Below are 17,754 nucleotides of genomic sequence, written 5' to 3'. Positions count from 1 at the left end.
TCCTTTCTATTCCCATTCAATATTCTCTGGAGGGCTGTCATATTTAACTTTTCTAAAATTCTATTTAATTTCTTAACTTCTTTCTTATTTATTTTATGGTTATATTTGTCTAGATCTGACAGGGGTGCATATATGTTTAATATTGATATGAATTTATTGTCTATGGTACTTATTAAGCAAAATGTAGTTTACTTGTTTATCTCTTTTAATTAGGTCTATTTTTTCCCTTTGCTTTGTCTAAGATCATGATTGCTATCCCTTCCTTTGTAACTTAAACTGAAGCATAATAGATCCTGTGCCAGTTCCTTATTTTAACTCTGTGTGTATCTTTCTGTTTCAAGTGTGTCTCTCATAAACGTATTGTTGGATTCTGGTTTCTAATACATTCTATTATTCTCTTCTATTTCATGAGTGAGTTCATCCCATTCACATTCATAATTATGATTGCTAAACATGTATTTCCCTCTAAAAAGTATCTTATACTTTTCCTTCTGTTTTTTCCCCTGTCCCCTCTTTAAGAGTCTATTTTGTTTCTGACCATTGCCTCCCTCATTCTACCCTCCCTCTTATTACACCCTGCTCTTTCTCTTAATCCCTTTAAATCTTAGCTCTGTTAGAAAAGATGAATTTCTGTACCCAACATTGTATGTATGTATATTCTTCCCTCCTTAACTATTTCAGATGAAAGTTTAGTTCAAGTGTCATCTGTTCTACCTCACTAATTTCTCCACTGTATAAACTTCCTTGAGCACCCCATTTATGAGAGATAATTTTCCCCATTAATCTTTCTCCTTCCCCTTTTTCCTAGTATATTCCTCTTCCCCACCCATCCATTCTTCTTTTGAGATCATTCAAACATAAAAGAATCACATTCAGGTCTTCTGTCTAATTAGATTCCCTCTAAGAGCCCTGGTGATAATAAAGTTCTGAGGGGTTTTCTGTATCATCTCCCTATATAAGAATGTGAACCATTTAACTCTACATAGTCCCTTATGATTTCTTACTTGTGTTTATCTTTTTTATGCTTCTCTATAATGTTTTGTTTTTGAATGTCAGATTTTTGAGTAGAAAGCAACAGGAATGCTTGAAAGTCCTTTATTTTATTAAAGATCTATTTTTTCTCCTGTAAGATTATATTTAGTTTTGTTGGATGAGTTATTTTTGGTTGTAATGCTAGCTTCTTTGCCTTTTGTAACATATTCTAAACTCTCCACTCCTTTAAGGTTGTGGCTGCTAAGTTGTGTGTGATCTTGACTGTGACTTCACAGTATTTGAATTATTTCTTTCTAGCTGCTTGCAGACATTTCCTAAGTGAATGGAGAGGAAGTAAAGGCACTGGATTATAAAATACCACATGCTTAAGGAGTGTAGTAATAAAAGGAAGGAAAGAAATTGTATAATAGATAGAAGGAATATTAGGGTTAAATATTTGTAAGATAAAGGAGATTTGTAATGCTTGATAATTAATGCTAACAATGGAATTTGTTGATTGAATTGATAGTGGTATAAGAAAGTTATGGAGAGGAAGAGAGTAGAGTATATTTAAAAGGAAGGTATCCTTGTTGGAGTAAGGTTCTTAAAGACACAGGAAGGAATGGGGTCATGATAATAAGTGTAAGATTAGTTTCAGAGAAGAATACCATCCAGCTTCCTTTGAGATTATAGGGAAGGATTAGAATAGATATAGGTATAATAAGATACAGAAATAGTGATAAACTGAAATTAAGGCAAATGTATATGAAACAGTATATGATGGATGATCTTATAATAGATCTATTTTAAATTTATTAGTTTCCTATAAGATTATGTATTTGTCTATATTATATTACCTGGTTTTTAGTTTTTCATAGTGTCCTTAATCTATCTCTGCCTAGTGCTTCCCTTTTAAAAATATTTTTTTATTTCTTGCCAAATTAATCTTTTTGTCATTCCTCACACACAACATTATATCTCTCATCCCTGTGCCTTTGATCAGATCCCTGGAATTCACTCTTCTTCGTCTCCATCTCTTAGAATACATAGTTTCCTTTAAAGCCCAGTTGAAGTGCTACCTTCTACATGAAGTCTTTCCTACCCACCCTAGCCTCTAGTGCCTTCTCTAAAAAAAAAAATTCCTTGGGTTTATTTTATATTTATTTATGTTTTTCCCTAATAGTATATCAACTCTTTGAGGGCAGAGGCCATTCCCCTTAAATTATGGTATCTCCAATGCCTAGCACGGTGGCTGACACATGTGATGTGCTGAATAAATATATGTTGATTGATTTCCTCTTTCTGTTACTCTTTTATTTCCTACTTCTTCAACCATTTCACATATCATTCTCAATCTTTTAATCTCAGTAACACAATTAGTTCTTTTAATATATTTATGTTTTTTTATTTTAGAAGACATGAAACTATGTGAAAAGGACAAAGAAATACAACTTGAAGAATTAAAAAGAACCTTGGTAAATATATATGATTGTCCCTCTAAGTAATTTAGATGATGGCAACCATTAGTAGGTTGCTTTTGTCCAGCATGTTATTATGACTTCTAGAATTTTAACAAACAAATTTTAAAAAACAAAATAAAATTTAACAATTTTAGGTCCCACCTTTCCAAAAACATACTTTTCATTAAAGTATAACTTTGCTTTTTCAAAGGTATCCCTTCTGTCTGTCTTCCCTGTAACTATATTTTATAGCAATGAATAAAAAAGAGAAAGGGAAAAAAACATTTCAGGAAAACTAGTGAATACATAAGCCAAGTCTGACAGTGTATTTAATGTTCCACACCCATATTTCCTCTTTATGCAAAGAAAGGAGGATACATTTTCTCTGCTTTTCTTCAGGACCAAGCTTGATGATTATAATTATACAATGTTCAGGTCTGGAGTCTTTGTTGTTGTTGTTGTTCTTTCCATTTGCATTGTAATAATTGTGTATATTATCTTCCTGCTTTTATTTCTTTAACTTTGTATCATTTTATATAATAAGTCTTCTTGTGTTTGCCTGTGTTATTTTAATTCATCAATTCTTAGTGGATATAATATTTCATTATATTTATGTACCACAATTTGTTGAGAATTCTGGGTCCATCTTAAAAGAAGGAAATTATTATTTTTTTCTAATTTATTTATATATTTTTAGTTTTCAACATTCACTTCCACAAGATTTTGAGTTCCAAATTTTCTCCCCATCTTGTCCCTCCACCCCAAGACGGCATGCATTCTGAACGCCCCTTCCTCTAATCTGCCTTCCCTTCTATCTCCCTCCCCACTTCTCTTGTCCTCTTCCCCTTCTATTTTCCTGTAGGGCAGGGTAGATTTCTATACTCCATTGCTTGTATATCTTATTTCCCAGTTGCATGTGAAAACAGTTTTTAACATTTGTTTTTAAAACTTTGAGTTTCAAATTTTCTCCCTTCCTCCTTCCTTACCCACCTTCATTGAGAAGGCAAGCAGCTAGATACATTTTATACATGTGTAGTCATGCAAAACACTTCCATAGTAGTCATGTTGTGGAAAACTAACTATTTCCCTTCATCCTGTCCCGCCCCCTTTTATTCTGTTCTGTCATCTTTTGACCCTGTCCCTCCTCAGAAGTGTTTGCTTCTGATTACCCCCTCCCCCAACCTGTCCTCCCCTTTATCATCCCCCTGCTCTCTTATCCCCTTACCCCCTATTTTCCTATAGGGTAAGATAGATTTCCATACCCAATTGAGTGTGTATGGTATTCCCTCCTTAAGCCAAATCTGATGAGAGTAAGATTCACTCATTTCCTCTCACCTTCCCGTACATCTCCTCCACTGTAAAAGCCTTTTTTTTGGTCTCTTTTATGTGAGATAATTTATTCTATTCTACTTCTCCCTTTGCCCTTCTCTCAGTATAATACTCTCTCACCCCTTAATTTTATTCTCCAGATATCACCCCTTCATCTTGAACTTACCCTGTTCCATCTATCTGTCTGTCTATCTATCTATTTATCTATCTATCTATCTATCTACATAGAATTTTTCCCCCCAACTACCCTAATACTGACAAAGGTCTCATGATTTACAAATATCATCTTTCCAGGTAGAAATGTAAACAATCCAACCTTAATAAGTTCCTCATGATTTCTCTTTCTCGTTTACCTAAAAGAACGAAATTATACATTGCCCCATCTTATTGTCATGTTTGTCATATCAACAATTTTACTATGGTACAATGGAAAAAATACTGGCTATGGAATCAGAATATCTAAATTTAAATTTAAATCTTGCATTGGGCAAGTCATCTAATATTATTTGGCCTCTATTTCTTCATCTATAACATGAAGGAATGGGAATAGATGCCCTCTAAAGCCTCTTCCAGTTCTAAAACTATGATCTTATATTAATTTGAATGTGACATTTTATGGTTATAAAGAAGACTTCTTTGAAGGTTGTGTTCATTCTTTTAGTTCATGAGTATTTACTAAAGAAAGTCATTATATTTTGCGTATAGGGTTAGTTTGCATGTACAATTCCATTTTAATAAACTTTTAAAGATATACTTATTTGGTTGTGGTTTTAATTTTTATGCTATGTAGAAGGTGATAGTATTTGCAGGTTCAGATAATTGATTTTTTAATATGCCTGATAGAAAAATCTGGACCAGGACCTCCCATTTTTAATTTGGTTTTTATCTTCACTTAGAACTATCAGATCTTTAGTCTCCTATTTACCAGTGCCCTCACTGAAAACCACAACACACCCTTTTGTGAAACCTGTTAAATTTTAAGGATAGCTTATATGTCATTATATATATGTATGTACGTATATATATATGTATATAGTAAATACCAAAGTAACATTTTATTATAGAGGTTGATTTCTATGTGGACAAGAGTTAGTAAAGGTATCAGTTATAAATAATTTTTTCTGAACTTGATTCATCAAAATATATCTATTGTAATCATGAACATGAATCTTTTATTATATAGAATCAGAAATTATAGTGGTCTTTTTAAAATGAGATTTCCTGTATTAGGTGATTTCCCCTTCCATGTATGACCTTGTAGCACATGAAACTGTAATATTTACAAACAAATTTTCATTTTACTTGCCAAAACAATTGACAATTTTTCATAGAATCAGGTCTGTAAGACTATAAAGGAGCTTAGAAATAATCTCTTAAAGGAATCATAAAATTTTAGATTTAGAAGGAATTTTAAAAAATAATTTTGTCCAACCATTCATTTTACATGTAAGAAAATTGAGTTCTGAAAAGGATTTAGTCTTTTGCTTATGTCCATAGAGCTAGTTAATGACATAGCTGTACTTAGTACCTAGGTTCTCTTGACTCCCTCTCTAGTGGCCTTTTAATTATACTGCAGTTCCTTCATATTTATTTATTGACTAAAGATGTGTTTTGTATGCATTTTGTAGTTCCAGCCAAAGGAAAAAATCTTTATTGAAATTATGGTTCTGTTCACAGCTTTTGTTTGTAGATTTCATGATTGTGAATAGTTGTACTTTGGAATTCATGATTCCTTTATATTCTTAATTAGGAGGTAAATCAAAGACTTTTAAATGAAAATAAACATTTAGAGATGATTACTGAAAAACTGAAGGCAACAGAAATAGAGCTAAATGGGACTCTTCAAGTCAGAGAGGTATGTGTAATTATTTTGTTTCAGATATTTTTGTTAGTGAGGATATATCTTATAGTTACATTAATGTTTATAGACATTTTAAATTGTCTATTAGTTATCCTTTTTGCTATGTAACTACTTTACCTGCTTTTGTAGTTACACAGTCTCTAATGACATCCTTTATATCACTTTTCCTAGGTAATTCTAATTAGTAATATGATATAGCCTGCTCATACTCTCAATGTTCCTTTTTGTTGTCATTTGGGTGACATATCACTTTAAGTCTTTAGAGACTGTGGTATCCTATGATTCATAGCCATATAGTATCACTGAAAGAATACTGATGTTAAAGAGTTGGGCCTATGTTGGAGAGAGATATTAACTTGGTATTAACAATCAAAGGGTTGCTGAATTAAGTTTTCTCCATTTTTACACTTCAGGAAATCTTGCATGATTTTAATATATGCATGAAAGACATTTCGTTGGAGGAGAACCTTTAAAGTTATGTTTTACTATACAAAATCAATTTTTATTTGATTACTATATCAAAAAATAAGTATAATTAAATCTTTGTGTTCTACATCATTTAGTCAATTGTGTTGTCATGAGACTCAGGTAGTCTCACAGGAACATTTGTAGGTGAAAATGGAAAGAGGATGAATTCAAAAGCACAATGAAACATATTTTTGTAGTGATCTGTTGAGGATGGGATGGGTAATGCTAATGGAACCCCCACATTTGGACATTTATACCTCAATACTTGATATGCTTTGTACAGAAGTGACAATGCTATTTAAAAAGGTGAAATTAGGATGAGGGGACTGTTCCTGACTAAATATATATAGAACAAATCTATACTAGAGACAATACAAATTTAAAAGTACTTAGGGATAGCAAAAAGGAGAAAATTCTAAAGGAACAGGAAAGATTATAGGTAGTATTTTTACTTTTAAAAAAAGTGATGAGAAGACATCAGTAATAACTGACCCATGTACCTACTTCTTCTCCATGAAAATCTTTATGAAAATTTTCTATACATTGAGAATAACATTGATGAAAATATTAGCAGTAAATAGGAAGGCCCTTTGCAGATTATTTTCTATATATTTATGGTCACATAACTGACTAAAGACATAGAGAATATAAAATTTCATTGTGTCTTTTTTATTGCTCTTTAAAAAAAGTTGACTATATAGAACAAAATAACATCTTGAAATTTCTCTTCATGTAAGTTGCATCTCATGTATACATTAAAATATACAAGGCATTATAACATGATTTTGGAAGTGATTTTATACAACAATCTGCTAAGTATTGGTATCAAGCCAGGTATCAAAGAGAAAGACTTAATATATTTAACTGAGGCCTTCTCCAGTATAAGGGAAAATTTTCTGTGCAGAGTCCCCCTGCCAAAAAAAAACAAAAACAAAAACAAAAAAACTAACCCCCCCCCCCAAAACAGGATTCCATTTTGATGGTGAAATTCTTCAAATGTTTCCATCCTCAGATGAAATTCTTCTTGCTGTAGTTAGTCCTGGAATACTACAAAACTTCCTCAGTGAAATCTATAGGAATACAAAAGACATTAGCCTCTTAATCTATATAGGATAATTGAACTAGTTGAAAAGTGCTTATTACTTAAGAGTATAACATAGAGCTGGATAACCATTTGATTGAGTTAGTCCATCGATATTACATGTCTTAAACAGGCTACTCATGAACAATGAAACAAGCTCAGAATTGAAGAGCAAAAAGAAATAAGACTAGATTGAATTTGAGGCATTGAAAGCACTGTCTAATATTTCCAAACTATTCATTTTCATTTAATACTGATATTCTTTGGGTGATGCTATATGACCGTGACTCCTGGGACACTTTAATTTTTGATGAATCTAGATTATAAGTTACTCACAAAGATGGAAAGACTCATGGTAGGTATGAGTAGATTTTTAGCACATTAATAAGGATGGTTTGTATGCAAGAAGTGATATAAAAACTTTATTTAGGAAATATATGTCTGGAAAAGGAAGTGATCCAATTATATAAAAGAAAGTGCTGAATAGTGTGAATATTCTATTAGTACCTCTGACATATTTTTTTAAAAGAGAGAAAAGTCACCAGTATGTTTAAAGGATCTTATATGGAAAATGTGTGGCAAGAGTTTGGAATAGGATGAGAAGCATGAATGAGATTGTTATTTGTACTGGTGGAGCACTCTGAAAACTTCTCAGTTCAGTGAAAGTACCATTATACAAATAAATTCTTTAAAGCTTGTTATTTAAAAATTCCAATGTTTTATCTACATGAATTTTAAAGTAGTTATAAAATCTCACATGACAACTCTATAATATCTACAACCTATTCTGATACTATCTCATGGGATGGAGATAAACCAGTGTTTTTGTAGATTGTGCTAGAATAGCACAAACTCTAGGAGATGGTACAAAGCTGGAAGGTGTCTGAGCATAGCCTGATGATAAATTGTATGTGGGTGGTCTGAAGACCAGCCTAAATGAACAGATAAAGTATTTATTAAATTCTTATTATGCCAGGCACTGTGCTGAGTGCTGGTTATACAAAAGTAAATACAGAGAAAGACAGTCCTTACCCTCAAGGAATTTAGAGGGAAAGATAGCACACAAAGGAAGCTGAAAATCTGGGGTGAGGGTTTAGGAAAAGGAGGAGTAAAAGTCCAAGAGTCAGGAGAGAAGTGAGCATGGCTATCATGGGGACTTTCTCAAATACAGCCCAAATAGTTTTTAGAGAAGCCCATTATCAGACTGGTTAGAAGCTGATATAATTTTTTTGTCACAACTCATAATGACTATCTACTGAGGCATAGAGGGGTTGTGATGTGCATCAGAGGAGGAAAATACATACTCTGATGATATCATAGATCTTTGAAGAACTGAAGTAGTATTAGTATTACTCAGATGAGATAGTATTGTTACTTTTGGGTTCAATTTTTTTAATAATGAAAAAATTTTAAACCACATCCTATGTACTTGTATACTTTTTCTTTTTCAGAAAGAAGTACATGATTTGGAAGCAAAATTTAACGAAGCTGCTGCAAATGAACAAAATTACTCACAGCAGATTGCCAAATTTAAAATTGAGCTTGAACAGGAGAGGTATGTTTTTCATTTATTTGTGAACCACGTGTATTTTCTCCCAAAGTTTTGTTTTAAACCATTTTAGAGGGATTGGACTTGTGCTTTTGTTCATTAGGAATTTGGGGTGAAGAAACTATATGAACGCAAATGAGCACCTGCTTTGCAACTTATCATCTTAGATAATTGTCTGAGGCACTTGCAACTTATCTTAGATAATTGCCTAGGGTCACTTAGCCAAAATGGGTCAGAGGATGCCTTGAATGGAGGTCTTCCTGACTCCAAGGTCATATTTCCATTATTCTCAGATATTTCTCATAAACTGTAATCCTGTTAAACTTACATGAATATATAATTAGATGAATACTGAGCTATATATATTTTTCTTGTTAATTAAATAATAGAATAACCCAGTCACCCTCAACTGTTGCCTTTTGTTATAAGGGCAGTATTCTTTAAGGATACTTCCTACAAGTATAGGAGATAGGTGCCTTTAAATTCACATCTAACCTACCACATATAAAGCAACTGCTTCTCCTAACACTAATAGACTTTTTAGGTGGAGCTTCACAATCTCGATATAAGAGTAACTTAAGAGATGTCAATTGCAATTAATAATTTTTTTATTTACTTTTCAACAAAAAGGTTTTCAATTCAATTTAATTCAATTCCATTTAGAAAAAAGCCAGGTATTAAGCACCTAATACATGTAGGACACTGTGCTAAGTGCTAGGAATACAAAGAAGAAATCTAACCTAGTTCTATAAAGTTTACACCCTATGCACACAAATATCTATAATATAAATTAGAAAATAATAGCAAAGGAGAGGTCCGTGTAAATGTACAATCTGAGGGAGAAGATATCGCTTCCTGCCCGAGGAATGAGGGAGAGCTTCATGGAGAAGGTGGCATTTGACTTAAAGGAAGGGAAGAATTTTAGCAGATGATTGTTGGAGCTGAAAAGGGGGAGAGAATACATTCTATGGGGGATAGTATGAGCAAAGGCAAAGAAGTAGAAAAGAACAGGATGAAAAGGGGGAATGGTGAGTAATCCAGTTTGCTTATAATAGAAAATGTTTGAAAGGGAATAGTGTTTGATAGTTTGAAAGAAAGATTGGGAGTGAATTGTTATGATAGGGTGATTAAAAAATTAGGTAGGAAAAGGTACAAAGGAGCAATTATCTCATAAAAATGGAGTATGAAAGGAAGAACTAATACAGAGGACGCAGGTATAGGTACAGGGCTGGTAATGTTGGAATCTTACTCTCATCTGGGTTGAAGAGAGTGTGTACATCCAGGGAGGTGTAGAAGTCTTCTGAAGTTGTAGAGAGGTGAGAAAACTGGGGGACAGGGTAGGGGAGGGACTTTTAGAAGAGTATATAGATTAAGATTAATGGGGTGTGGGAAGAAGATAAGAGAGGGACTCTTAGAGGGCTGTGTAAAATAAGGAATAGGAGGGTAAGGAGAGAAGATAGGGTAAAAAAGAGGCTGAGAAGGAAAATAGTGAGTAAAATAAGATGGAGGGAAATTTGTAAGTAATAATTATAACTTTGAATGTGAATGGGATGAACCTGTATTTGACAAGTGTAAAGACAAGATTTTGGGATGAGAATTTATTATTTGGTAAAAAAAATTGTTGGGAAAACTGGAAAGCAGTATGGCAAAAATTGGGTATAGATTAATACCTTATACCATTTATCAACATAAGGTCAAAATGGATACATGACTTAGATATAGAGATATTACAAGAAAATTAGAAGAATATGGAACATGTTATTTGTTAAACTTAAGGATAGGTGAGCAATTTATGAATAAACAGAGAGCAAAGGTAAGTGTAAAATGGATAATATGTATTACATTACATTAAAAAAGTTTTTGTACAAATAAAACAAATATAACTAAGATCAGAAGGAAAGCAGAAAATTGTGAAAAAAATTTTATAGACAGTTTCTCAGGTAAAAGTACCATGTCTCAAATATATGAAGAACTTTGTCAAATCTATAAGAATATAAGTCATTTCCCAACTGATAAATGGTCAAAGGATATGAACAGGCAGTTTTCCAATGAGGAATTCAAACAATTTATAGTCATATGAAAAAATTCTCTAAATCATTATTGATTAGAAAAATGTCAATTAAAACAACCTTGAGATATCTTTTTACACTTACCAGATTGGTTAAAATGATTTAAGGGGAAAACAATAAATGTTGGAGGGGATGTGGAATAGGTGGGACACTAATTCATTGTTGGTGGAATTGTGAACTGATTCAATCTTTTGGAGAGCAATATGGAATTATGTGCAAAGAGTTATTAAACTGTCTATACCCTTGGACCCAGAAATACCACTATTAGGTCTATTTCCAAAGATGATTAGGGGAAAAAAAGAACCTATATGTTCTAAAATGATTGTAACATCTCTCTTTGTGATGGCAAAGAACTAGAAATTGCAGGGATGCCTGTCAATTGGGGAATGGCTGAACAATTTGTGGTATATGATTGTGATGGAATGCTACTGCAATATAAAAAATAATGAACTCAATCATCTTATAAAAACATGGAAAGACTTTCGCAAAATAATTAAGAGTGAAATGAGCAGAGCCAAGAGAACATTGTATACAGTAACAACAATATTGTTTTAAGACTGACTTTGAGTGAATAATTCATTTTGACTATTATACTCAAAATGAATTATAAAGGACGTATGAAGAAAGACACTATTTGCATCCAGAGAAAGAACTGATGAATAGAAGTATTTATAGAATAATTTTACATACACATTTATACATATACATATATATACATATACATACACACACATATATACATATATGTATACACCTCTTTGTGTCTAATAGTTACCATCTCTAGGGTGGGGGAAGGAGAGGGAAGAAAAAAAGGAAAAAAAAGAAATTTACATGACAACTTTATTAAATATTTAAAAGAAATAGCAAGTACATACATCTTTTTATTATACTATGTTATGGAAATACTTGTTTTATTACATAAATTTAAAAAAATTTTAAAAAAGGGAACAGTGTGAAATAAAAAGTTGAGCAGATAGTATGGAACTACAAGACCTTGAATGCAAGATTAGAATAGTTTAAGAGTGGGGCTCTACACTCCCAGCCTAATTAATTTAGTAATGGAAAGCCCAGGCAACTCAATTGAAAAAAAAAATGAAGTCTAAATTAGATTGCAAACAAGTTCTTATCAGTTTTAGAGGAATAAAGTGCTTTGATCATTGGATAAAGTCACACAAGAAATATTTTTGATTGACTAAAAGAATCTAATACATACCTCTAGCCTATGTATAAAACAGCAAGCCAGTTAGGAATTGCAGATATTCCAGTGGCATGCCAGTATTGTAGGGAAGGAACTCTAGTCAAGACCTTGAGAGGAAATTGTTTGGGGAGGAGGAAAGAATGACAGTGAGCTTGGGAGATTCATCAGAGACATAAGAGATCCCAAGAGTTACTAGTGGAGATAACCCCAATAGAGCCATAAACATGACTGATAACAGAAGAAGTGCCTGTTGTCAGATATGGAAAGACAGTCACTCAAGAACTCAAGTAATTGCTTCAGGGAGTAAAGCCCTAGTGGCAGAAAGAACTATCCTGGTTATGGACTTTAGAAAGGCACCAATCCTTGAAGTCCAGCAGAGCATTATAACTAAGCAGAACTTCTTGAGGACTCCACAAAGGGAAAAAAAGGACTTCCAGTAACCAGGAGTTGTGAGTTTATCGTTTGGCCATATGTTTTCTCCATATGTGCTTCATTATGGTTGCTTTCTAAATCTGAGCCCACTCTAACCCTATATATGCAGGGGAAAATGTGTCTCTTTTTTGGGGGAAATAATTTTTAAAAAACTTCTGTTCATGCTATAATTTTTCAGTAAATACCCTTTCCAAAAGATAATTGAAGGTACTGACTTTCCCCAATTAGAATATGTGATTCTTATTTTATTTATTTTTTATTTTTTTTAGGCAATTTGGGTTAAGTGACTTGCCCAGGGTCACACAGCTAGTAAGTGTCAAGTGTTTGGTCTGAGGCTGGATTTGAACTCAGGTCCTCCTGACTTCAGGACTGGTGCTCTATCCATTGCGCCACCTAGCTGCCCCAAGAATATATGATTCTTGAGGGCAGAAACTGTTTCTCTTTGGGGTTTTTTTATTCCCAGTGCTTGCCACATCCATAGTAAGTACTTAATAAATGCCTATTGAATGACTATTAATGTTAGTCATACTCATGAAGTCTCATACGTATTAGTACTAGAAACTCTACCCCCTATAGCATATCCCTAGAACACTGAAGGACAACAGATATCTGCATGTGGTGACCTGGCCCACCAGTGCAAGTAAAACTTAGAGAAACAGCCCTAGAATGAGTGCTGCGTTGTAGAGATTCAACTCGAATAGTCTGTGGTCCTTTTGCATTTGCAAGGATACACTGGAAAAAATTTTTTTTAATCTGGGACTCTTGTTCTTGGATACTTGGATAAGTAAATTATGTAAGTTTATTTTATATCCTGGAAGTTGTTAAATATTTCAACTAGTTTTTTAGTTCATTTTCTAGGATCCTCTAAGTATACCATCATATCATCTGCAAAGAGTGATAGTTTTATTTTCTCATTGCCCACTCCAATTCTTCAATTTCTTTTTCTTGTCTTTTCTTTGTTATAGCTAGCATTTCTAGAACAATATTGAATAGTGGTGATAATGGGCATCCTTGATTCACTCCCAGTCTTATTGGGAATAAGACTATTTTAACAGTCCTGAACTTATAAAGGCTTGAAAAGAGCAATAGTAGAGTTATGAATTACTTTTAATTAAAAGTGCTTCAAATTTTTTCACTATCCTCAAGCCACTAACTCTATCTACTGCCCCTTATTTTTAGTAGATAACCTTGCCTACTATTTGATAGAAAAAGTAGATTCCATCCAAAGATACAAGGTCCTTCAATGCTTTTCCTACACCTTTCTAAACTTCTTTATGTCCTCATATTCAATGATCATAAATATCTAACACTAAGATTTTTCAGAATGATTTACATACATTATATTATTTGAGCTTCACAATAACTCTGTGATTAGGTACTACAGGTATTATTATTCCCAATTACAGAAAAAGAAACTGAGGCTCAGAGATATTAAGTAACTTGCCCATCATCACACAGTAACTTTATCTACTTGATTCTAATTCTAACACTCTATCTGCTACACTATGAAGCACTTCTATCTTGCCAGGGATAACCACTCCAACTGTGCCCATGCTCCCACACCACCCTGCCCCTTCTTTCTCCTTGCTCTATTAGTCATCCTCTCTCACATATCCTAAATTTTTCCCTCTACTGGCTCCTGCTCTTTGACCTTAGACATATGCTTAGGTCTCCCTATCCAAAAGAAAAGAAACTCCTTTCCTTGACCCTACAAACTCCCCAGATTATCATCTTATCTGTCTCATCTCTTTTATCATTAATCATCTAGAAAGAACAGTTTACATTTAGTACAAGTTTTATGCAACCCTGAAAACTCTGTACCTTAGGCTCAATGTGGCTATTTGGGGATAATCAGTTATGTACCTCATAGTCTATTCTTCAATCTAGTATATTCTGTTTTGCCAGACCATAAAAAGATACATATATCTAATAAGAAAATAATCTAAGACACAAAAGAAATTAAAACAAGAAAGTAATAAAGTCATTCTTTGACCCCATATACATGAGTGTAATCTCCTACATTTTCCCAAAGAAAGGAGATTGAAACTTCTTGTGGAAAACTTATGAAAGCATAGCAAAACTGAGATGGATTCAATTAGGTCCTTGATGTCCCCTCAACACACTATCAGATAGCATTGATATTTGATAATTTCTCAAGAAATAAAGATGGAATCAAGAGAAGTAGCTTCCCTTAGCTCTGGGGTCGTGAGGATCTGCCTGGATTCTTCTCCATCCCTACTCATTCCCACAGCTCTAATGCTTTCTCTCTCTCTCTCTTTCTCTCTCTCTCTCTCTCTCTCTCTCTCTCTCTCTCTCTCTCTCTCTTTCTTTACTTTTATCTTTAAGTCCAATTCTCTTTTCACAGCTTCTCTTAAAAGCTCTGGACTTCCACAAATGCTTGGGCCAGGATACTTGGATAAACTTATATAATTTATTAGCATTTCTATATATTATCAACAAAGTCTAGCAGGAAGAGATAGAAGAAAAAAATCCATTTAAAATAACTGTAGACAATATTAAATACTCGGGAGTCTACCTGCTAAGACAAACCCAGAAACTATGTAAACATAATTACAAAACACTTTTTACACAAATAAAGTCAGATCTAAACAAATGGAGAAATATTAATTGCTCGTGGGTAGGCTGAGCCAATATGATGAAAATAACAATTCTGCCTAAATTAATTTACTTATTCAGTGCCATACCAATCAAAATACCAAAAAAATTATTTTTAAGAGCTAGAAAAAATAGTAACAAAATCCATCTGGAAGAACAAAAAGTCAAAAATATCAAGAGAATCAATGAAAAAAATATGAAGGAAGGTGCCCAGCAGTACCAGATCTCAAACTGTATAATAGAACTGTAATCATCAAAACAATCTGATAATAGCTAAAAAATAGAGTGGTGGATCAGTGGAATATATTAGGTACACAATACATGTAATAAATGACCATAGTAATTTAGTGTTTGATAAACCCAATGATTCAAGATTTTGAGACAACAAATCACTATTTGACAAAAATTGCTGGGAAAATTAGAAATCAGTTTGGCAGAAACTAGGCATAGACCAACATCTAACACTATATATCAAGATAAGGTCAAAATTGCGATGTTTTTTTAGATATAAAAAGTAATATCATAAGCAAATTATGGGAACATGTAATATTTTACCTCTCAGATTTCTGGATAAGGGAAGAATTTATGACTAAATAAGAGACAGGAGTATTACAGCATGTAAAATGGATAATTTTGGTTTTATGAAATGAAAAAAGTTTTTGCACAAACAAAATCAATGCAGCCAAAATTAGAAGAAAAAGCAGGAAACTGGGGGAATTTTTTTTCAGTGTTTCTATGATAAAGACTTCTCAAATATATAGAGAACTGAGTCAAATTTATAAGAATAAGAGTCATTTCCCAATTGATAAGTAGTCAAAGGATATGAACAGGCAGTTTTCAGAAGAGGAAATGAAAACTAGCTATGCTCATATGAAAAAAATGCTCTAAATCACTATTGATTAGAGAAATGAAAATTAAAACAACTCTGAGGTACCACCTCACAAATTGGCTATATTTCAGAAAAGGAAAATGACAAATGTTGGAGGGCATATGGGAAAATATGGACACTAATGTACTGTTGGTAGAGTTGTGAAATGATCCAGCCATTCTGGAGAACAATTTAGAACTATGCCCAAAGGGATATAAAACTATGCATACACTTTGACCCAGCAATGCCCTACTAAGTCTGTACCACAAAGATCAAAGAAAAAGGAAAAGGACCTGTATATACAAAAATAATTATAGCAGCTCTTTTTGTAATGGCAAAGAATTAGAAATTGAGGAGATGCCCATCAATTGGGGAATGGCTGAACAAATTGTGGTATATGATTGTGATAGAATACTATTGTACTGTAAGAAATGATGCTTTACTGAAGAACGATGCTTTCAGAAAAACCTGAGAAAACTTATATGAACTGATACAAAGTGAAATAAGCAGAACCATGAGAACATTGTACACAGTAACAGCAATACTGTATGATGATCAACTATGAATGACTTAGCTATTCTTAACAATCCAAGACAATTCTGAAAGACTTATGGTGAAAAATGCCTTCCACCTCTAGGGAAAGAACTGATGGAGCCTGAATGCAGATTGAAACATAACTTTTAAACTTTCTTTATTATTCTTATTTTTTGGTGTTTGTTTTCTCTTGCAGCATGGCTATTATGGAAATGTTTTGCATGAGTGCCCATGTATATTCTATATATCAAATCAATTGCTTTGTTGAAGAGTAAGGGGAAGGAGGGAAGGAGAGAATTTATAAGTCAAATTTTTGAAAAAAATTAACAATACACGTAATTGAGAAAGAAATGTAAAATAAGCTACTGAGTGAAAAATTGCTGAGGAGAGAAAGCTTGTTTTTATTTACTTTTTAAAATTGAGTGAAGAAGGAAATTGTGGGAAAATAAAAGTACATAATACATTTACTTCATTTTATGTTTTAATAGGCTAAAAAATAGTGAATTAACTGCAAATTTCAACAAGCTGTCACTGGAAAACAAACAGATGGCACAAGAAAGAATGATTACAGCCTTAGAATCCAAGAAACTGCAAAAAGATATTAATGTAAGTTGATAAATACAAGTAACTTTTTCTCGTCTGAAAGATGGAGTTTTAGTAGATTATCTCTAAGATCTCTCCTAACTCTGAAAGTCTTTTATTCTTTTTGGATTGGCAGTGATAATGGGTAAAAAATTTTGGTGAAATCTACAGATAAACCATAAATCCAATTTTACATCAATACATCAAGAATCTATGTTTTCATTAGCATGAGAAACCCTGAAACAGATCTAAACCCATCTATAACTTAATAAAAAGTCTTAGAGAGTTTCCTAAGGTGCTGAGAATCACACAGCTAATAAGTGTTAGAGGCAGGGATTAAGCCCAGTACTTGCTGAGCCCAAGTTCAGTACTTGCTCCATTAAAAGTCAGTCACCTACTATGTGACAGGTACACTAGGGATACAAAAAATGTAAAAGACAATCCCTTTTCTCAAGGAACCCAGAGTATAATGAGAAAGATACCATGCAAACAACTATGTACAAATAAGTGATATATAGGGTAAATTCAAAATAATCAGCAAAGAGAAAACACTATTAAATTTAAGAGCTATCAGGAAAGGTTTCCTGTGGAAGGTCAGATTTTAGTTGAACTTGAAGGAAGCCAGGCAAGCTAGGAGGCAGAGATGAGACAGGAGAGTATTCCAAGTCTGGGGGACAGTCAGTGAAAATGCAGGAAGTTGGGAGATAGAATAAGAAGGAGACATGTCACTGGATC

At 33.1% G+C, this 17,754-nt stretch overlaps 1 protein-coding gene across 1 annotated transcript in view; it reads left to right on the top strand.

The window, feature by feature from the left end:
* The window catches only part of SYCP1 (synaptonemal complex protein 1), a 101,691-nt gene that overhangs the window by 49,589 nt on the left and 34,348 nt on the right, over window positions 1-17,754 (top strand). Inside the window, exons 14-17 of the mRNA XM_027866735.1 lie at window positions 2,386-2,447; window positions 5,512-5,616; window positions 8,623-8,726; window positions 16,926-17,043. Coding sequence (XP_027722536.1) covers window positions 2,386-2,447; window positions 5,512-5,616; window positions 8,623-8,726; window positions 16,926-17,043 — 389 coding nt within the window. The remainder of the gene's footprint in view (window positions 1-2,385; window positions 2,448-5,511; window positions 5,617-8,622; window positions 8,727-16,925; window positions 17,044-17,754) is intronic.

Source organism: Vombatus ursinus, unplaced genomic scaffold, assembly GCF_900497805.2.
Source record: "Vombatus ursinus unplaced genomic scaffold, bare-nosed wombat genome assembly UNPS02014782.1, whole genome shotgun sequence".
NCBI lineage: Eukaryota > Metazoa > Chordata > Mammalia > Diprotodontia > Vombatidae > Vombatus > Vombatus ursinus.
The sequence above is the reverse complement of the archived record's forward strand: the minus strand, read 5'-3'. Positions and strand labels throughout refer to the sequence as shown.